Source organism: Lactuca serriola, chromosome 9 (assembly GCF_051521515.1).
Source record: "Lactuca serriola cultivar US96UC23 chromosome 9, Lser_US96UC23_V15, whole genome shotgun sequence".
Classification (NCBI taxonomy): Eukaryota; Viridiplantae; Streptophyta; class Magnoliopsida; order Asterales; family Asteraceae; genus Lactuca; species Lactuca serriola.
In genome coordinates, this window is record NC_136416.1 from 169,082,231 (window position 1) to 169,106,101 (window position 23,871).

The 23,871-nt window shown below is 33.5% G+C and overlaps 1 protein-coding gene across 1 annotated transcript; it reads right to left on the bottom strand.

Moving 5' to 3' along the window:
- Positions 1-3,885: 3,885 nt before the first annotated feature.
- On the bottom strand, positions 3,886-23,686 carry LOC145072490 (cyclic nucleotide-gated ion channel 4-like). The gene is made up of 7 exons (XM_079018926.1): positions 23,053-23,686; positions 6,403-6,618; positions 5,916-6,232; positions 5,730-5,838; positions 5,354-5,590; positions 4,921-5,007; positions 3,886-4,484 (listed from the first exon to the last, which is right to left on the bottom strand). The coding sequence occupies exons 1-7, from the start codon at positions 23,560-23,562 to the stop codon at positions 3,969-3,971; spliced, it is 1,992 nt and encodes a 663-aa protein (XP_078875052.1). The 5' UTR covers positions 23,563-23,686; the 3' UTR covers positions 3,886-3,968.
- Positions 23,687-23,871: the final 185 nt, after the last annotated feature.

Below are 23,871 nucleotides of genomic sequence, written 5' to 3' on the forward strand. Positions count from 1 at the left end.
CAGGTACCTCCTCAGCTAGGGGAAAGGAGCCGGCACGGTAGCAGCATGTCACACACACACTCTCCGGTTTCCGCATTTACGAGCTTCACTGGGATTTGTACTCTGATATTTTGATTGAATGTATGAATTGGCTTTTAGACATGGTTCACTTGTGTTATGATTTGATCAGACAATGTTTTTAGTTTTTAATATTTTCTAAAGTAATGTTTTTAAAACGAAATTTTTGGTCATGAAAATTGGGTCGTTACAACATAGTCCATCATGATTACTAAGTTGGAGGCTTTGTCATGGGATGAGTTTACTACCCGTTTTAGGTAGAGACCTTCTTTGGGCCCCCAGTATGTGACAGCTGAGGGCTCAACGAAGAAGCCCAAGATTTTCGATTCACGAGTTAGCGGTTAGCAGAGCCAGATCTATTACACCATATGCGGGAACCGCATGACGAGGTGTGTCGATCTAGGGGATGTGTTGCTACAAGTGTGATGAGGCAAATCATATCAGCAGAGATTGTCCCTAGGGATTGAGTCCGACTAGCTTTCACCACAACCAGGTGGGCCACAATAAGGTCAGCTAACCGAGGTTCACAAGTGGGATGGTAAGGGCACCTGCTCTAGCTGCATTGGGTATTACTGACGGCCGTGAGGGGAGGGTGGAGGCTCCAGTAGGGAGGAGTAGAGCATTTCATTCGTGGGCCGAGGAGACTCAAGTTCCACCAGGTGCTATCGCAGGTATGTATCATTTTTGCTTTCTTCATGACTTCTATATGTATGCTTTTATTAAGTCCCTACCTAAGGATCGTGGTTTCTTTACGATCGCTTGGCTATCATTATCATAGGGTTTGTCTCATGCCATTTTACATGTCGAGAGTCATGATTGGAGCACATCATGTTGATCTGGACTCAGGTTGCTACAACTATTAGTATGGTCTCTTGGTGGGATCAAACTAGGGTTCCTGCTCGGAGGATCAACAATTGGATTGACGTGTTAGTTCAACACAAGGGGCTAGAGGGAATTATAGTGTAAGTTGAGTTGGTGGAGGGGAGTAAAGGATATGTCAGAACGTGGGAACAAGGTGAGTTGCGGTCAGCTTCACACTATAAGGGATGTGTGTGAGGTTCTCACGTCATAAGATTCTAGGCAAAAATCTTATGGTAGTTAGTTGTCCTTATTGAGACAATGAAGAGAGGGTTTGGAGGTGCTTGTGTGTAACACCCGATTTTGAAAGTGTTTCGTTGCTCGGGGTTGCGGCCCAATTATATTGTCATAGGGTTTAGGGCTTGGGAAAAGAAGGATTTTGCCCAGTTCCGAGGTGGGAGTCATGGCATGAGTGATCCAAGTATTCGTTCGTGTCCTCGGAAGCCAATGATATGATTGTAAACGAATATCTCGGTCTTTTATGGATGTTGGGTTTAATCCGAATAGGTTTAAGGCTTGGGCAAGTTATTATAAGCGTAGGGCATCTCGCCACTTTTTTATGGATATAAGGTTCTTCAGAAACGAACGTCGGATGGGAAGTTATGGAACTTTGAAGGTTTTGGAAGAATTAGCTCATAATGGAGATATTTGGCATATCAGTCCCATGCATGCAAGGATTCATGCACGTGCCTAGCTAGGAACGCCCTGCATAATCTGGGTTACGCCCAATGTATAAAGTCACTTGGTCACGGGTGGTTTGTGAGTATGTCGGGCGTACTAAGGGGTACGCAGGGCGTACTCCCTTCAGACCAAAACCCTAGATTTTAAGGTTTGACACTATATAAAGAACATTATGCCCCAAACCCCAACCACCCTCTCACCCTTAGACAACTTTCACGAAACCCTAATCCTTCCTTGTGTGTTCTTATAGCTTAGAAGTCCATTAGAAGAGTATTTTGGTGCTTTTTAAGAAGGTGTTCACTCTTGAAGGTTCATTAAAGAAGATAGAGCTTTTAGATCCATAACCTACTCAACATTTGACTCTCATTCGAGGTATAAAGTCTGAAACTTGGTGGTTATTTCCTTAGATCTCTTGTGTTGGGTTTTTGGACCTTATTGGTCCCAAGGATGAAGCTTTATGGTTCAAATCAATTTCCTAGGCTTAGGGTTGCCACCCTTTGTGCTATTTAAGCCCCTAAGACAAAAAGTTGCCATCTTGAAGGTCTTGATGTGTTAATGCATGAGATAGGGCCATTTTCATGGAAGTAGAATGCCATTTTTGGAGTTTCGGCTTATGTGGGGCATGAAAAGTCACCAAGTCAGTGACTTTATGGGTTTAGACATTAAGTAGAGCTTAGATCTGTGATTTGGTCCCTTGGTTTAAAGCATTAAGTGCTTAATTAAAAAAAGGACTTATCAGAGGAGTACGTTGGCCGTTTAAGCTAGTACGCACAACATACACATCACCAACCCAGTATGCGCTGCAAACAACTGAGTACACCCTGCGTACTCAGTTAGAATGGGTTTCGCACAAGTGGGCCTCAGTTTGTGGTGTGTCATCCATTTTGAAACCATGAATAAATAGTGGTAGGGAAGAAAGGAAGAAGAGAGAGATAGAGGAGACGATGGGAGAAGATGGAGAAAGACTCAATTCTTTCTAGCCAAGGAAAGAGAACTCACACTCGAAATCACAGAACCAACACATTATTTGACCCAACTTATGTGGCAACCACACTTGGAACCGCACCCACACCTTTCAGCCTTAGAAATAGAAACATATTTTGATATGTAACATATGACGTCTGAAAAAGGATGATTTTGTCACTGTTTTGAGTCACTATTCGAGTCACTATTCGTTACTTGACACCATATATTGTATCATCACTTGTATAGACAGTGAAATTATATAAACGATGAACAATAATTAATTTATAGGAGGTGATCCGTACACAACAATTTTTCTCCTTACACAATAATTGGTGCTTTAAAATGTTGTATTGTACAACTATATAATGCATGAATTGTTGTGTATGGCAAAAAACTGTTGTGTACGAATCACTTTTCTTAATTTATCAGTCAACCCAATCATCAAACAGACATTAGTTACTATTTGTTTTACATATATAATAAAAAATAGACATCTTGACTAGTGTCTTATTTGAAAGTTACTTCACATGAGAATATAAATATATACAACACAATATAGAATCCATGGATCACTCAACTAACTTTAATTCCAAGGTTAAGTGGGAGCAACCCACAAGACATCAAAACTGTGTTTTTCATTTTGTCATTTCATCGAACACATGATGCGGATCTCCCTCCCCCTCCATTTATACCACATTCACTCAACTCCCAAACCTAAACAGTCACACTAACCCGATTAGATTCCATCGACGGAATCACATACGGGAGAGGATGAGCGGTGACGTAGTAATGAAAGCTTGGGTGGTGGCTGCTACCATCGAGTTGGTTGAGGCGTTAAAAGATCAAATTGTTTCATAATGGAACATACCTATTACGAAATTTTCTTATTGTTCGTTGGCGGTGGTTATAACTGATAAATTCAGAGCGAAGAGAGGAAAAGAGGAATCAATGAAGAAGCCCATGGATATGAGCTGCTTTGGTCCAAATATTGTTAGATTTTAGAAGCGTGCTCTATATTATTGCCATGGATGCTGATCCACAAGATAAACAACACTAACACTAATCCTATAAATGTTCATAAGTTGTCTCCATCCATCATGAATGCATGATTTTTTAATCGAATCGCGTCATAAATTCTTGTTGGAGTAACTTTTCTACTTCAAGATCAAACAGTTGATCTGTTGCATCAACAGATCAAACTATTAACCAATCAATGTTAATTTCGAATGAAGTTTTGAAATCTGATTATTGATATGAACATTAATCTACATATTATATTCATATATTGTATTGCAAATCTCAAACTTTTCATAATCAAACGAATAAATAAACATATTACATATACAACTTTATAATTATCTTTTTATCATCTTTACATGAACATTATAACATCCAAATCTACAATCTCAAAAGTCAAAATCATCCTGATTTGGTTTAGGCGAAGTCAACAAAGCGGCGTAAAGCCTCAACCGATCTTCCCCAAGTGAAGAACACCTCGACAATGGTCTTCTCGGCCTAATGAAAGATAACGACGTCAAAGTGAGTCTATGTCGGTACCTCCGCCATGCCAATTGAATCGCCACCGCAGCCCAAGTCCTCCACCCTGGAGAATAATACCGAGCACTCCTCTTCACCTTTTCATTCACGAATGTATACCTGAAATGTTGCGTTACATACTTGACATCATCAGCTTCTAGCCCAAAAGCTTCAGTTGTTTCAAGAGTGATGAGCGTTGATGATGATGGTGGTAGTCTCTCGATGAAGGGCCGTCGGAGACACCATGATAAGAGCTCATCGCCGCTAAAGTTTCCAGGGCCTAACATGCAACAACTGTTGACACCATCTCGGAGTACTTGGCTACTTTGAAGATGACCTCTTACTATGAACAACATTCTCTGTACAGGGTCTCCTTCTCTTGCAATCTACACCAACAATAAATAAATAAAATATTTCTAAAGAAAATACGAAATATATGTAATAACTATCAATTTCATATTTTGTTGGTTGCAAATTTTAAATAAATTGCAAAATTGATTTTCTCTTCTGAAAAAATAAAAAATTACCTTTTACTAACGGAAAGCTAAAATATATGGTTTTTTTGGGTTTAATTAGATAAAAGATTCTATATTTTAGTTTTTTTTTTTAAATTAAACTTCAACTTTATATTTTATTTTTTTTAATTAAACCTCAACTTTATTTTTTATCAACAAAAATGGTTACTTTATTAAATATTAAATATTAAATATCATATGATAGTTATTTTTTTATTAAATATTAAATATTAAATATCATATGATAGTTATTTTTGTGATTAAATGAAGGTAGCAATTGTAAACTTTGGAGTTCAGAAGGACTTACCGTTTCTCCCTTGGTAAAAATGAGGGACTTGACACGATCGCATATATTCTCAAGGACCAAGTTATCCATATGTTGAAATAATGGTACCTGAGTTAAACATTCATCATAACAATAAAATTTTAAGATAAGAAGTAAGAACATATAAGTTTCATCTCACCTCCTCGAAGGTCTATCTTATTACCAATTACACACACCAGTCAAGATTGTTGTCATTTAAATCCAAACAGTTCAACATTATTACATGGTTCTATTTAGTATATGTCATTATAGAAAACTTTTTACAAAAGAAAGAAACCATTTATTCATTGTCGATTAATGTGTATCTCAACTAATAAAATATCCGATTTGTTATAAATAATAGACACACTTAACAAAATAAGTTATTCGGTTTGTTATATATAATAGACAGTTTTTAGATTATCAGTATACGTACTTGTCGGACCAAGTCCAAGCAAAGATGATACTTAATATCTCTCCTGAGACCCTCAGGGAGATTGCGTATCATCTCACATTCGTCCACACCACGCATTGCTGCCCATCGTTGGCGCTCATAATTACGTACTCTTTGTCGGAAACTCTGAGGGAGGTGCCTTCTCCTCATCCACCACTCTATATTTCTCATTTTCAATTGCATAGCTTGTTTCTTTGATGTTGTTGCATGTAAAAACACCTATATACACAAAAATATATCAGCTTTCAAAAATGACTGAAAAGTCCTTGTATTTTCTACATATTTAAAAAAGTAACTTCAAGTTAAATAAGGATGCTTTTGAGACAAGGTCATGATATTTATATGTGTTTGTATGTACCTTGATATTTCCAATCAACATGGTGACTAGAAGAAGCCCTGTTGTGAGAACGATGATGATGAAAACGCATTCCAACCAATCGGTTGTGCTCTCTAAATTCCCGAACGTACTGTATATATATAATAAATTGATATAATAAAATCATGTAGTACTATAAAAACGTTTCTTGATGAAAAATCGGGTTACCTAAGGGTCATGAGTCCCCAAAAAATGGGGAAAAGTATCTTTTCCAAACGGCTATCATTGGTAACGAGTTGAAGAGTCCATTTATAAGCTCCATAGCTAGAATTGTCTTCGTTTTCAAGACAAGTTGTTCTTGCCTCTTTATTTGATCCCCACAAGAGCCTTGTATGATCTTTCACGAACTTATCTGTGCCATAATAAACAGGGTTTTGACATGTCAAAAATCTTGAGACACAAATCCCGTTTGCTTCCATGCATTTTTCTTTCAAGCATTTCGCAGCCCTTTGCATACCAAGCAAGTACCAACATGCTCCTACTGCCTGCAAACCGATAAAAAATAATTTGATAAAATGACTGACAACTTAAAAAGTACTTTTGTCACAGATTCTTTTGGTGGTAAATTTATTTTCAATTATTGAAGGGGTCTATTATAATTTTAAAATAATGTACGTGTGTTAAGACAAAATTAAGATAAAAAAGACAATCTTACATGAGAGGCAACGAAATAAGCGATCAAATTGAGAGCGATCCCCCACCAAACAGTACCAAAAATGTAGCCTGAGAGATTTTGCATACGTCGCAAAAGGCATACAGAGTGATAAATCTTTGGTAAGTATTGAAACAAGAACATGATTAAAGAAACTGTCATTATTTCTGTCGTCGAACCCTTCTTTAACAATGCAGGAATCACTACCCATAAAACCACCTGTCCAAAAAATTAATACCATATTATTAAAAATTTGTATAATAAAAATGAGTTGAATGATTTCAACTTCTTAATAGTTAACAGAAATAAAGTTATTGAACTGTTTAGACTTTCGAGAGTTTTAATTCAAAGAAGGTATAAAAAAACGATTCAAAGATAAACAATAAATGGTTCGATTTAGATTGATCAAAGAGACTAAACATGTACATATTAAAATAACACTTATCAAAACCTATATTTCTATGGAACAAGTCAACAAACCGTGCAAGAATAATAAAATGTAAAACATAAATATGTTAGAATATGCATTGATTAAATTAATTAATGTTTATATTCTATTAGTATTAAATTAATATTTTTAGGACGTGACTTTATCTTGTCCTTAGATTTTGTCTTAATCGAAAGTTGACATGTATTAAAATAATAATACTTTTATCGGTGTAATAATTTCTGTCAAATGTCTGATAAACCTGAGGGATTGGGAGGATGACGAAGAGATCAAACATGAACGCCTTCCGGGACACGTTGCATGAATTCCTGTCGTCATGTCGTGATCCGACGTCGTAACGCGACCACCTGTTCCACTTGAACTGTAACCACATGTTGGCCACGTGTAAGGCGTCGGTCATGCACCGGACCACCGTGACGGTGATAGCAAACCACCCGTCGATAAACACACACATCCAGGAGTCGCGTATGGAGAGTATGTAGAAAAACAGCGGGTCGATGAACATACCGGTGATGCATGCAAGCAAATAAACCTGTTCCCACGCCAGTAAAACACCTCGACGGAATGCGCCGCCGTGAATGCTGCTCTTACTCTCCGTCGACTCCACTTCCAGTGTTTCATCGCCGGAGTAGTCGTCGGTTGTGTCGGAGTAATCATCGGAAAAACGATGCCTGCTATTCATTTTGACTGGAATTCCCCACAATGAAAAAGAAAGAAACGATATATATATATATATATATATATATATATATATATATATATATATATATATATATATATATATATATATATATATATATATATATATATATATATATATATATATATATATATATATATATATATATAGTAGCCGTTACCCGCGCACAACGGCGGGGACAAATAGCTTCTTTCAATGATATTTTTTTAAAGAAAAATGTTATGTTCCAAAAGAAAATTCATGTCGTAGGTGAGAGGAAGGACGGTAGTCGTGATAGTGGTTGGTTGAAGGCGAAAGGAGGCAGAGCGGCTTTGGTGGTGGTGGTGGTTATACTGTCTTGGTTACTGGTTAGGGTTCTTCGAGAGAGTGTGCGTATATTTCTTATTTTGAAGGGATTATGAGATGACTTGTTACCAATGTGAGAGAAGAGATCCTCTATAAATTGTTGACATTGACCGCTTCAAATGACTGAAGTGTTGAGATTGACGGGTTCAATTTGCAAATGAATTCTTCTATTAACTTGATACGAGATTTTTAGGGGATAAAGGATAGGGTTAAAGTTTTAATATTATTATATTATAAATGGGTTATACTTCTAGCTTAATAGTTTGGACGTCTTAAAAAAATAATATTATTATATTCAATCTATTTATAGAAATAATTAAATTTTTTTATAAGATAGTAAAGATATATATATATATATATATATATATATATATATATATATATATATATATATATATATATATATATATATATATATATATATATATATATATATATATATATATATAAACGAACTGAACGTTCAGCGAACTGTTCGTGAACCGTTCGGCGGGAAATGCGTTTATATTCGTTTATTTAATAAATAAACGAATATGAAACACAAATTTTCTTTCGTTTACTTAAACGAACGAACATGAACAATGGTCTCGTTCGTTCAATTATGTTCATGAACTATGTTGTTTGTTTACGTTTGTTTATGTTCGTCCATATAAAATCCTTTTATGTTCATATATGTTTAATTGTATTTGTTTAAATATTATATCTTATGTTCATTTATGTTTATATATGTTTATTTATCTTTGTTCATTTATGTTCGTTCATTTATCTTCATTTAACATATTCATGAATTAAACGAATGAATATGAATAGGAAAACTCATTCGTTTATCCATTTGTGTTCGTTTATTTGTTCGACTAACTTAAACAAACGAATATAAACAAACCATGTTCGTGTTCATTCGGTTCGTTTACAGCTCTCTCTCTCTCTTTATATATATATATATATATATATATATATATATATATATATATATATATATATATATATATATATATATATATATATATATATATAGACTTAGGTTCAAATATTTTCACTATCTATTGTGTGCATGTATGATTGATTATGGACCAATCATTTTAGATATTTTAAGAAAGTAATTAATGTTTATTAAATGCTGAAGATGTAATTAATATCCATTATATCTTCAACATGTAATATGCATTAATTACTTTTTTAAAATAACTAAAATGATTGGTCCAGAATCAATCATACATACACACAATATATATATATATATATATATATATATATATATATATATATATATATATATATATATATATATATATATATATATATATATAACTACTAGGAGAGGGGTTTTTTTGGTAATTACAAAGTTGAAAACTATGGAAACATTCTTCTTGTTATAGTTAAAAGGATATGGAAAATAGACAAATTCCATTTCTACGGAAGGAATGAATTAGAAGAATGTGGGGTTTTACTTTGTTCCTCATAGGTGGAACAAGAAATTGTTTATAATTTTATATTGTTCTTCATGATTCATCAAATGATCGATGGGAGTATCACAAAAGGTTAGATAGCTGATGGTTAGTGGGTTTAACTTATGGGCCGTTATATAGAGGTAGAAGAGTTAATGTAATGTTACTGGTCACAAGATGGGCATTGGGCTCATTATATTTTAAGTGAAACATCAATCTTTTGCATGCATAGCTTTCTCTCTCCATCATCCCTTGGTTTTCTAAAGAATCTTAAAATAGACCTGCCAAAATTCAATAACTATGCAACAAATTGAATAAGATAGTAGAATCCTGATCAAACCAAAAGTCCGGTTACCAATAGAGACAAAATCCTGTCTTAGGACTTTGACAAGTCTCTATTTGAACTTACATCTTATTTTGTAACAAGTAAGAATTATTATTTTCTTTGATTTGCTCCGTCTCATTTTTTTCCAGTAATATAGCATATTTATCATTGTTTCTTGAATTGAGTTCTAAAAAAGACGAAGTATATTGGAGCCAATCAACACTACATCTTATAACAAAAGGGTTTTTATATTAAGGGTATTAGATATTGTCCTTTCTTTTTGGGGGTTGAAGGTTAAAATCTGGTCTAAGATTTAAAGTGGAATTATGAATAAATTAGATTTATGGTTCAAAAAAAAAAAAAAAAAAAAAAAAACTCAATCTTCATCTTATACATGAGGTTTAAGTTTTTATGAAAAAAATACTTCGTGAGAAACTTGTGAGAGGTATAATATGTTTTAGGGCAAGAAACTTCTCCAACTTGAGAAGGTATATCTCACAAAATAAATATGTGGATGATACATTGAAAAAAAGTTTTATATTGTCAACATTAATAAATGGTGATGAAATTTAGATTCTTGAATAAAATTGGTTTAGTTACTGCAAGTGTTTGCTAAAGTTTGGTTGAAAGGGTAATATATCTTTAAAAAACCTCTCTAGAAATTGTTTTATTTTGGAACGTCTATAATCGACAATTTCTATGTAATTCTATGTATGCGAATTAAAGTAATGATAGTTATGTGATATATAACATGTGATATCCCTTATAAAACATTAGAGATCCTTAATTTTATTGTTTATATATATATATATATATATATATATATATATATATATATATATATATATATATATATATATATATATATCTTTACTATCTTATAAAAGAAATCTCACTATTTCTAAAAATAGATTGAATATAATAATATTATTTTTTTAAGACGTTCAAATCATTAAGCTAATAATACAAGTAGTCATCAATAAAATAATATTAAATTTTAACATGTGTTTTGAATCCTTATATTTCTCAACAAATTCTGTCTCCTTCCCTGAATTTCGGATAATTCAAAATTTGAAACCATCAGAAAATACATGTTGATTCAAATATCCCTTCTGCAGATGGCTCTTTCTTAACAGGTTTTTATTTTAATCCTTACTTGTAATTGATTTCATCATTTTTAACTTTTTGTATTTTTATCTTATAAATATATTGGGTGAAGACTTTATTATATCAGGTTTGTTCCTAAAAAGGTTTTTACTATGTTTCTTTAATATGTTGGCTTTGCAGGTTCAAAGAACTCAACCAAGAGGGCCAGTTAGAGCATTGTATTATCATTAGTTTGTATATTTTGACATCTTACTTTTGCAATAAAGAACGGTTAAACACAAGATTGACATGATTAAGGTGTATATTTTTCATCTTGTTTAGTCTAAAAATGAAACCTTTTTCATCATTGGTCCTTATAATATCAAGTTTTATCACATAGACTTCCTGATTACGGTGATTATTGTCCTTATTATAAGGTTCTATATATATTTTGTTCAATATTTTAAGGTTTTGAGAACCTAAATCAATATGAATCCTTGAATTACATACCATCATTGAAAATGTTTTAATTTGTGACCAAACTTGATTTAAAATCACAATGAACAAGTTGACACCTGAGTATTTTGGCCTTCTCAAAGGCCTATTTATCAACTTTTAAATCACAACACCTGATATTCTAAAGGTTTATTTTTATAAACTATTATTTATATATTTTAGCATTTTACTTAGTAGGACACTAAATTAATAAAGGAATTAAGGAAAACGAAAAAAAAAAAAAAAAGAGGACGATAAACAGTACAAGTGGTTTGAGTATGTATAAATGAAAGGAATAACCATTTAGGGGGTGTTGGCAAAAAAACTTATTGCTTATTAGTTTATTAGCTTATAAGTTAATAAGTAAGTGTATGGTAACTTATGAAAAAATGACGTATTAGAGTTTTCCCACCGGAATAAGTTATTTTAATCCAAACACTTTTTTAACTTATAGTGATGTGGAACCTAATAAGTTGTTTTAAAAAAGCTTAGCCAAACACCCCCTTAATATGGTATGATAATGCTCTTGAAAAATAGATGTCATTTAATATTCATTTCTCGAAGTGAACGCAAAATAGTTTTAACTCTAAAGAGATCAAATTATTCGCCGCCCGCCGCTTTGCGCGGGAAGACGGCTAGTATATATATATATATATATATATATATATATATATATATATATATATATATATATATCGAATGGAAGAAATGGGATCAAAAGATTGAACTCTTTCATAATACCATGGCAATCACTTTTTTTTAACACTCTAGATTTCTTCCACGTCCTATGGTCCCTTGTAACACACACACCCCATTTTCCAATCCCATGATTGACCAACCTAAAAATACATTGATTACACATGGTTCTTACATTTTTCAACATATAAAAATGCATTTACCATTAAAATTGAAAATATACAGTGTGTTCCATGGACCGAGAATTTCAAGATACGCACTCAAGAATATAAAGTACTCAAGCATATAACCCATCCATAAGATCCTTTGATCGATAAAGCTATAACATCCAAAGAGTCAAAGGTATGGTTTTTGAGAAAAACCAAGGCTCACGAAGTGACCATAGAAGGGCTACGACGTGAGAAGGATTAAATAAAGATTCTGATATAACTGAGCTCATGACGTGAGATGCGCTGCAACCCAAGCTCACGATCTTTTAGGGTTTCCATCGTATTTACACCACCATAAACTTCATTTTAGGGGGAAACGAACCTCCTTCGTCCCCAAACTCAGTAAAACCCTAACCCTAGCCTATCTTTTTGTTTCTTGAGCTTTTGGTGGAGTTTTGGTGGTTTGAAGAGGAAGAGATCACCATGGAAGCATAGTTTCAACTTGGAAGTTTCATTTACAACCCTTAGCTACACTTCTGGACCAATGTGAGTAATCAGGATCCAATCTTTATGTTTCCTTATTACTAAATCTAAATTTTTATTCATATTTATCCAAGAACTTAAGAGTGAGAATGTTGGGACTTGGGACTCCATGAGGTTGGGAGCTTTATGGGTCCTTTGGGTCCCTTGATGCTTATATGTCATGGATTTGAAGTTTTGAGAATGATTGAGTTCATACATGAGAAATTTCTTCCTTTTCTTCATAAATGACCTAGCTTGAGCTCAAGTCTTGTATTGGACATACAAGACCTTATAGTATCGATTTTATAATCCTTGGAGTGTTAGGAAGCCTCCTAGAATAGATGGATTAGTGACTTAATGGATTTACAAATTTTGGATCAATATGGCATTCAGACGGGTCTCACGACATAATGAGATGAATGTCACGTCGTGAGGGTGGTGAGACTTGATTATTTTGTCCTTTAGTGGCTCATGATGTGAGCCATACATGGTCACGTCGTGAGGGTCAGCTGGCTGTTGACCTTCGTTGACCAAGTTTGAATTTGGGTCAAACTTGAGGATTTTGGACTATTGATTGAGATTCCATCTGGTTCTAATGTCAGTGGATTCGTGAGAGCAAGTACTGCTGAAAGGGGGTCGTATCATAGTGTTTAGAGTTCTTCGATTTAGGTGAGTTTCGTCTCACTATACCATGGGTCGAAGGCACTAATATTGGCCAACTAGTTTTGGTTATCTGTTAGTAGAGGGATGCATTGGGGACTGTATATAATCATGTATGATAGACTGAGGAACTCTTAACCTTGGCTCTTTTACCTGTTCCTCGTTTGGTTGTGGTTATAGAGTAGGATCACTTGTCCGGGTGATTATCTCACCTCTGAGTATATACGGTTATGAATTCCTTAGATTGTTGGTAATTAGTATGTCGCTATGTTATAGTGATCAGTTAGATTTGCATCTTGGTATTTGGGATGTTGCTATGTGGTAGCGATTTGTATATATGTATCTCTATTTGTGCTTGTTGGTTATTATATAGTGAAGTGCCTTAGGGATTGTTTGTGGTCATGTAGGATAGCTTGAGAACTCTTGATCTAGGCTTCCTTGCCTATTCCTCGTTTGGTTGTAGCTTTAGAGTAGGATCATCTGTTTGGGTGGTTATCTCACATCTGATTACTTATGGTTACATATTATATGGAGGTTAGCTGGTAGCAGGACTGTATGTTGTGAGAGGACTAGTAACTGGTAGTGAGTTGTATGATTGATGTTTTCCCATATTATGTGCCTACTTGATCATTGATTTTTTATATGTCGACATATGGTAGTAGTGGGTTGATGTGGTCCTTCTTTGTGTTTTAGGCCAAGATACCCGGTGTGGGCCGACTGTAAGCCTTAGGCATGGAGGCTTGGGAAGAGTGGTTGGGTTGAGGCGCTAGGCCAACAAACCCTAGGTGTTCCAGCTCGATGGCTGATTGGACTTGATGCATGCTTGTGTGTTTATCGTATGGGGTATTTTGGGGGAAACTCACTAAGCTTTGTGCTTACACATTTATTTATTGTTTCAGGTATTATCGGTCATCATGGGAAGGCGAAGGCGTGCCTATACACATTCATCAGCAACATTGAAGATTTCCGTGAGTTAATATTACTCTGATTTTTTATAAATGTATTTGGAATAAACGGTTTTCTCCATAACGGAGTTATAATTGGGAAGATTTACTTAAAATGAAAATTTTTGGTTGTGAAAATGAGACATTACAAAGCCTTATTGCTAAGGTTTGAGATTGTTGTCTTACAACAAAAATACATAACCATACTTAATGATCTCTTACATATCATCCTTGGACCCAATACTACCACCTAAATTGCATGGAATTATATAAAATAAATCTTCCTAAATTATAAAATTTAAGGGTTATTCAACTTGTATAGCATTTTCACATACCCAACATGCCAATTTCCTAACGTTATATTTCTAATACTTTAAGATGCTCTCCGATCACTAGAAAATGTCAGCCCCTCTGTCTTCAACCAATGGTTAGTTCTTTAACTCATATGCAACAATCAAACGAATTTGATGAGTTTGCAAAAAATATTAAAAAATCAAATCCTTTGCTACCATTCTACAACACATGTACTATGCTTTCACATGAAGAATCTTGCAAACACAAGTAGGCATTCCTCATTTATGAATCTCATACAATCTAGTCACACATCCTAATATCTAAATGTTGCTTTTAATGTTTGAGAACTCATTAGGCTGTTGTTCCTTGCTATACTTATGATCAAGATGACTATTCCCTTTTATGAGGAAAATGATGCATGTAAGTTACACGTAACAACAAGACAAGATTTATTTTATTAGAAACGACACGACTTTCGAGGCGGGGGGGGGGGGGGGAGGGGGTTCTCTATATCCATAGTTGGGGTAACAAAAGCCATTAACTAGCCTTCTTTTCCTATACTTGACAACCAAATATTCACCAAATTCTTATACTATATATATATATATATATATATATATATATATATATATATATATATATATATATATATATATATCATAAGCTAGAAATAAAACCTATCTCTAGCATGTAGGATATTAGCCTCCTTCCCCATTAAAGACTTATCATAACTCTATAAAACTATGTGTCTTAAACAACATCGATGTGACTCTTACCACCCTCTCTGTAACATTTGCATTTCATGTATTTTCCCTTCTTTCCCTTAACTTAAAAATCTTTGAATTTTGGTCCCTAGATGAGTACGATAGGCGTACACTAGGAGTACATTGGGCGTACTGGGTCGAAACTTGGTCGCGGAGGAAACCCACATACGATGGGTGTACATGGAGTACGCAGGGTGTGCGGTCACCTGGAGTAAACCCTAATTTTTAAGGTTTTTGCCTTATTTAAACACCTTAAGTGGCTCTTGGACCTTCTTATGATCAACCTCCACCTTGCCAAATCCTAAGAACGAAACCCTAATTGTCATTTGAGTGTTTTGAGCTTGGAAGTGAGCTTTAAGAGTGTTATAGGTGATTTTAAAGAAAAAAGAGCTCTTAGAAGTTGCAATGGTGTGATTGGAGCTTGTGGATCCAAAATCATCAACAACTTGGAGAGGTTTTGGAGGTATAAAGCTCTTAACTTAATGCTTCATTTGATAAATCTAGTTAAGGCTTGTTTTTGTGCATTTTATGGTCCCTTATGTCATGCTTGAGAGTATGAGCTACTGTAGAAGCTAGGGATGATAGCTCTTAGCATTTTAAAGGTTCTTTATCCATAAAAATGCAAGCTTGATGTGTTACTTTGGACCATGCATGAGTTAGGGTTCTTATTATGGGTTTTATTGGTCAAAACCAAGTATTAGGTCTCATTAAGACATGCAAAGAAGTAAAGTTCCCAACTTTACGTGTTAAGATTTCATTTAGGATCAGATATGAGAACTAGACTTAGTGGCTTAACCAATTAAGCACTTAATGGCGAGTTGGGCTTGTTGTAGAGTACATTGGGTGTACCCAACTCATACTAGACAAAGGAGGCGTACACTAGGCGTAAGTTTGAGTATGTTGGGCGTACTCAGCAACTGTTGACTTTTGTTGAGTTTTGAGATTTGGGTCATATTTAGACTATTAGGGTTTTGGGCCTTGTTAGGCCACCAGTCTTTCTGACTTTAGGACATTGATAGACTTTGGGACTTTTTGGGCCTATAATGGGCTTTGGGTATCATTTAGGAATTTGGGCCATATTAGGCTTTTGGTGCCATTGGGTTGGGCCTCAGTTCTTGGGCCAGGTGAGGAAAGGGTAAAATGGTCTTTTACCCTGGGTGTTGGACAATGAATTAGATTCCTAGTTATGGTTTATGGCCCAATTATTAATTGGGGTTTTATTTGATTGATTAGCGCGGGATTTTCCAGTTCAGCAGCTTGATCATTTGTTTAACAGCAAACTGACACTAGGATATGTTATGTGTTTGTAGTCTTTGTGACTCTTGCTATATGTGTTGTATGCTTGTGTTCCTATTTGCTATATGTGTGTGGGGTGAAATAGACCCGATACAACCTTGTGCGGACATGTGAGTTGAAATAGACTCGGGGGTGAAATAGACCAACACAGCCTTGAGCTGTCATATGAATTGAAATAGACTCGGGGTGAAATAGACTCGGGAATGAAATAGACCCGACACAGCCTTGAGCTGACATATATGTTGGTATGTAGTATTATGGGAAACTCACTAAGCTTCATGTTTACGGTTTTCAGTTTATGTTTCAGGTGCTTCCAGATCGAATGGGAAGAGTTTGCACGCACACCATGATTTCTGCCTTACTTGACTTTGATGTAATTGAGAAGATGATTGGCATACTCGGTTTTTCCCTTATGGTTTTATAAACATGTTTGATTGATGATTTTATTATTATGAAAACGAAATTTTTGGTCTTAAATTTTGGGACATCACACTCTCGTTGCATATCTAAACGAAAATTGATATATGGATACTAGGTCGTATGACATCCAACCAAGGTACACTTTCTAATACCTCTAATAAGAGCAATTTTTTTTAATTATAGTAATTAGTAACAATATTTACATTCCAATTTTGGTTTCCAATTCTACAACCTTCTTTCACCGCATTCCCCACTTACACTAATTATAGTCTTGCCCGTTCCTAATTTAGATTAAAAATTTTATGTCGATTCTTCGATTTCTAGTTTTATAATGGGCATGACTATGAAAACACTTTTTTCAAAATTCATGTTCTTAACATATTCACTGCATTTTTCACATATACTTTTACTCGAAATGGCAAAACTAAACACAAAATTCAAATCCTAAATAGGATGACCCAAACTCTCCTCTTACATGCTCACACATACCCTTATTTTTGGCCACATTCTCTCAAAATAGCCACACAAATTCACAATATCATTAGGAATGGAAACGGGGCGGAGAATAGTTTCCCAAACACACCTCGATATCTTCAGATATCTTAACGCAATGCCCCATCGAGGGTTACAACAATTCATAACAAAATCTTTATTCCGGTTTAGGGTACCCTGATGTCTTTTAAAAAATACAACAAAAAAATACATTACTAAAAAACCACATGTTCTAGCCTCCATTTTAAATTAAAAATATGATGCATCACTTTAATAAAATAAACTGGATTTTATATTAACAATTATTTGATTTAAGTTTAGTGTAATATGTCAAAACATAAGATAAGATCATTACATTATATTGCTAATAATTAAAAGCATTGTCAACAGTAACTATTGTATCTTTGAATGTGTGCAATTAATATAAAAAAGATTTGAACACACACACACACACACACACACACACATATATATATATATATATATATATATATATATATATATACAGGGCGGGGTGGTTCTGGACAAGGATAACCCATTTACTGTCCCGAACCCGATGAAAAACCCGATAACGATCCGTTACCCGACTGGAAAGGTTTAAGTTTCGGGTTTCTTTATCGGGTTCGTTTTTTTTGCCATCCCTAAATATTATGCCTAATAAAGGCATTTTCTATTTATCTATGGTCTATCTTCTATGGCAAAGCTACATGTTTATTCCTGGGTGTTGCTAATAAGACACTTCTTGGACACCCTATTGACCACGTTTTAAAAAGTCAACCTATAGTTAACTACTTATATTCAATTTTTTCGGAAAACAATGCAATTTTCAACCAATAAAAATATTTCAAAATTAAATTAGGGTGTCTATATGGTAAAATAAGGTGTCTTTTTAGCCAACCCCTTATTCCTACTGATATATTTTTGGGTATCTACGCTTACCAATAAACACATGTCTACCATTTAAAAACTTCAAGCATGAGCCACCCGTTATGTGTTCTTGGATTTTCCACCTAATCATTGAGTTATTGCCATCATAATTTCTCGACATGTCACATTTGATGATTCATATTTTTCATTCTCCAAAACACCCATCTATCTGAAAAAGTTCCTTCTTTGTTACCCTACATTATTTATCACTACCTCTCATAACACCATATTCCAACCGTCATTGTATGGTAACCATTACCCACGTCTTTTATGCAACAACACAACCTCTATTGGTTGGTATGAGTGTGGGAGTGGGCTCAGCAACCCACTCGGCGACCTCAGTGAACATCGGGCTGAGGACTCGACATGCCAAGCTTGGCTTGTCAACTCGACGAAATGCACCGATGAGAGAGAAATGTGGTTGGAGGAATTTAACTTTTTTTTGAACATTGGAGTTGGTCAAATTACCATATTTTTCAAAAAACAAAAAAAAAATTCAAAAAATCTCATTTTTTTACCCTATATAAATACTTTTACATACCATATTTCATCTCACTTCACCTTCTTTATTTTTTTCTCAAACAACATAATTTTTGTGAAAAAAATGGCTTGTTCTTCACCAAATTTCGTTCAAAGTCAAAACGATCGACCTATTTATTCACCTTAAAATTTACATTTTGGTAGTGTTTACTACCAATTTCAACTTATCAACCTATTTATTCACTATGTCATAACGATCTTAACAAGAAAACTTAACGTTCTAATTGGACGTGAAAAAGAAATGATTATAAAAGTAAAAGAAGAGGTCGTAAAAAAAAATACAATATCTAGGTTTCGTTATTTAAATTCCTATGTTTTTTATTTGTGGTTTCTAGGTTCTTAATTTGAAATCTTATGTTTTTTCTGTGTTGTAAGTTTATTTTCTAGTTTAATGAAATTTTACTTTTAAAAAAATATTATATTTGAAATGTTTAATTTTTTAAATTAATTAATCAAAAAAATAACATAACAAATGTGACAACCAATAACATTTAAATGAAAAAAATTAAAAAAGTGTAACAAATCCTATATGAGGCCTATATGTACCGTGATAAATTTGACATTACTCCCTCCAACCTTACCACTACCATGTCATCCCAACCTACTTCAAAGCCGATCAACCTACCCCAGCCTATATAAATATTTACCCTTTACCAATTCTAACAAACTATGACAAACTATTATTCTCCTCCACCTTCCATTTTTCAACAACCACCCAAAATAAACTTGGTATCATCAAAATCAATCCAAAATGGCTAAATACATTCTTTCCCATATTGTTGCGCCTATACTTCTATTCTTGCTTTCCATCTTAAAGCCTTATGAGATCGTAGTTGGCAAATTTTCATGCTTGAAAAATGATGCCCTTATTAAAAAGTAGTTTATCACTTTTGGGAACTACGATTACAAAACTAAGTAACTTTTATTGTAAAAATTCAAAGTTATTAATTAATTATTTTAATAAATTATTAACTAAAAGATATTTTTTTAGTTATATAAAATTATAATCGTTGATTTAAATAAATACGTGATCTTATAATTTGTATTAATTTTATTTTTATTTTTATTCTAATGTTATTAATTTAATGTAATTAGAATGATAAAGTTAAAATTTGAAATTTGAAATGGAGAATAAATAGGTTGACAAGTGACATGATATTAATTAAAAAACCAAATAGAATGACATATGTCAAAAAAAAAAAAATCTTTTATTACAAATAGAAAGATTTGAAACTTATACCATAACCTAGTGATGTTAATATTATCCTATGTGAACTTTTATCATAAAATTTGTTTTAATGGTACTCTTGAGCGTCAAAAGGCTTGTCCTATGGTATACAAGTTCGCAGGATTGTAATGCGACGTTTATCTTCATGGTTAAACACACAAATATTTACCCTTAAGTTGGCAGGCCATCCCACGTTGAGTGTGGGGAGTAACAGACAATTACTTTGTAAGTAAAAGATAACAATAAATTATGTTATACGCATGTCATGTAGATATCTCTCCCAATTGAAGATCTCTATCCACTAGCTTTGTTGAGCTTATTCTCAACATAACCCAAATACATAGAATTTGCTCCAACACGTTGTCAAGCTATATGATTCAAAGGACTTCATAGTCACTTTGGGGGGTATTAATAAGATATTGCCACCAACTTTTAACGTGATAAGGTATCAACAGTTACGTTAAAATAGCAAACCAATTATATAGTGTTGGAATATTTCTGTTGACGTGGCCTTACGACCATTTCGGTAATAATTATTTGATTGTTTTTACATTTACATTTTGTGATAACAACTATGCCAATATGACATAATAGTACCCATCTTATATAATTGTTATTTGATGAAAGTAACTATAAGTATAAATATATGGGGGAATCTGATTTCCCAATTAAAGATCTCTTTCTTCCTGACTATTTTTCGTAGACACGAATCCCTCAAGAACACCATTTACTATCCCATGTGAATTTCCATCAAATTAAGACATCATAACAGGAATCAAATATATTGACATCTTCTTCTACAAAGATTGAGTTCCCATCAACTAAGTTCTATAGCTTTTATCTACTTGGATTATATGTTTGAATTGATTAGAACGCAAATGGGATAATTGATTTTTGGAAATTAAACAAAATATTGAAATCAATATATCATCGTTAAATAAGAGTGTGGTGGAAGCAAAAAATTGTGGGAAATGGTCGAAGTAGATCGTTGATGTAATGAGAATGAGTCAAACTCGGGTAAAATGTTAGGAGTTTAGTGCCAATTAACCTTTAGCGTTTTTAATGATCTTATGATGGAGGAGGGTGATCGAATGTAGATATTATTTAGGCTAAATCTTTTCTGTTTTTTTGTAACTTTACATAACGATCTTTTGATTGTTATGTAATTTTTTTAATTGGTTTGATTGGTGTTATATCCCTTCATGGGAATCTATTAAACTCATGTAATTCTAGCTTTTTATTTGTTAGTTTTGTAGCTTCTTGCTAGTTAGTTTTGTATAATATTCTTGATGTTAAAAAAAGAGTAAAATTTGATTTCAAAACGAGTTAAGTGTTCCTACAAAAAGGCATTGAACTTCTTTTTGGTCCCTAAAAAAAACTAACCATTATGTTGTAACTACAATTGTTGTTCGGTTTAATAATTTTTTAACATTTATAAATTAATTGTATTCAAATCAAATAAGATTCAATTTAATCTGTTTCATTTTATTTGGTTTGGTTTACCAGTTAAACCAAATAAATAAAAAGTCTAGTACAAGTTTACCAGTTAAAACAAATAGTCAAATTAAACCAAATAAAAAGAACAACCAAATTTATAAGTTAAATATAAATTAAATAGAAAAAATCATCCTTGAGAAGTTAACAGAAGATAAAAAAAACAACTCCATAATTAAATAGTCCAAATAGAAAAAAGTCATCCGTGCTTCCTGTTGTTCTGTTGAGTATATATGTTGTTGCTCAAGAATTTTTTTTGTTTTTTTAATAAAATAGTTTATTTGTTGTTCGAAAAAATTATTGAATGGAAGCACTAAGAGGTTTATAGGTAATTAGACTAAATATATGTTAACATGTTAAATATTATAAAAGGATTGGTAATAAATTTATAGAATTAAAATAAAACGTTAATTTATGAAAAATAAAAGTTATATATTTAATTTTTTTTTCGATTTAACTAAAATAATAAAAATCTAATAAAACCAAACCATATAAAATATACTTTGTTAGGTAAACTAAAAACCAAATAACTCAAATATCATTTATTTTCACTTTTGTTATTCAGTTTGGTTTGAGATATTTATTCACTTTAAAAGATAATATTGATCCCTGTCCTTTCCTTTGTACAAAGATACACACTTCTTGCGAATACAAATTTGCGTCTTGTATTAGTTACCAAACTATAGCTTGTTTCATATCAAAAACAAAAAAAAAAGAACAAAAAAAAGAAAGAAATACTCGTTTAACCTTTTAATTTATCTAATTTTCAAGGGGTCGCGTACATGTTAGACTTCGTTCACATGGAATGTAGAGAAATCTAAATAAATCTTAGATATTAATTAGACAAAAGAATTCTAAACCTCATTCTCAACAAACTGCAAAAAATAAAAATAAAATTGATGACGTCATTTATTAGGGTATATGTCTATAAACTGAATAATTAGATTTGCGCAGCATATATATTCCCCTAGTTCTCCTAGTTATTATAAAATAATTTCGTGATGAATTCAAGTCATATTAAGCTTATACTCTTTGTATATAATGAATTATATATTATGTTTAATTTTCATGAGTCATAAACACGATGTTAACTTGTTTATACATCCAAATTCCATCCCACTCCCTACATTAACCGACTAACATATGATATAGAAATCTAGTTTTTATTGCTTCTTTGGTTTACTCTAATGTGGTCATTAGTAATTTCACAAATAATTAAAATAATAAACGGCTTAATTCATATATAATACACATAACGTATTAGTTCATTTTTCACGTGTCTTAATTAGAACCCATGGTTAATATAAAAACGGTTTTTTTAATGCTTATTCCATTTTCCTAGTGTGGTATTTAATTAAGTAATTTCTAAGGCATATATCAAACCTGGGGTATTGGGAGGATTACGAAGAGATCAAAAACGAAGCTTTTCTTGGCCTTGGTTATGATCCGAGCGGCGACGTTACGTGCAATGTCATCGTCATGGCTTAATCGACGGTGGTGGTGCGGCGATCTCCACCACCTGCTCATCTTGAACTGCAACCACATGTTCCACACGTGCAAGGCGTCCGTAACACACCGGAGAACCGTGACTGTGACGGCGAACCACCCGTCGACGAACACACACATGCATGGTTCACTTATGGAGAGTGTGTAGAAAAACAGCGGGTCAATGAACAGACCGGTGGCGCAAACCAGAAGGAACGCCCGGTTCCATTCTTGAACCCATTCGGATCTTGGGTCCAGAAACGCCCTCCCACGTGGTGGGCACGTGCTAGGAATGAGCTCTTTGCAATCTTTGGATTCCTCTTCAACATCTTCTTCATCTTCTTCTTCTTGTTCTTCCTCACTGGTATCTGTACTGTATGCATCTGCAAAATCATGTCTGGTAGCCATGTATGTGAGTATGTATATGTGCGTGTGTTTTCACCTTCACTGCGTGTGAGAGATTGAGAGAGAGAGAGAGAGGGGAATTAGGGATGGGGTTTAGTCAGTGAGAGGGCAGAGGGAATATATGAAGAGATTTTTTTGGAGGGTAGGAGTTAGGAGTGAGGTGTAAATGTGTAATATAGATTTTTTTTTAAAAATATATTTTTAGGATTTCTCTTAAAATAATAGAACAATTTCAAATGAACTATCACTTGGAATGTATTAAATTATTAGGGTGGTGAAAAAAAATGATGTGTTAGAGCATCTCAAACCCAA

Coding starts and splice junctions, on each gene's coding strand:
- LOC145072490 (XM_079018926.1), bottom strand. CDS start 23,562: ATGGCTACCAGACATGATTTTGCAGATGCATACAGTACAGATACCAGT. Junction 5,839..5,915: donor TGGGGACTCATGACCCTTAG/GTAACCCGATTT, acceptor ATATATATACAG/TACGTTCGGGAATTTAGAGA. Junction 5,591..5,729: donor TGTTGATTGGAAATATCAAG/GTACATACAAAC, acceptor TTGTGTATATAG/GTGTTTTTACATGCAACAAC.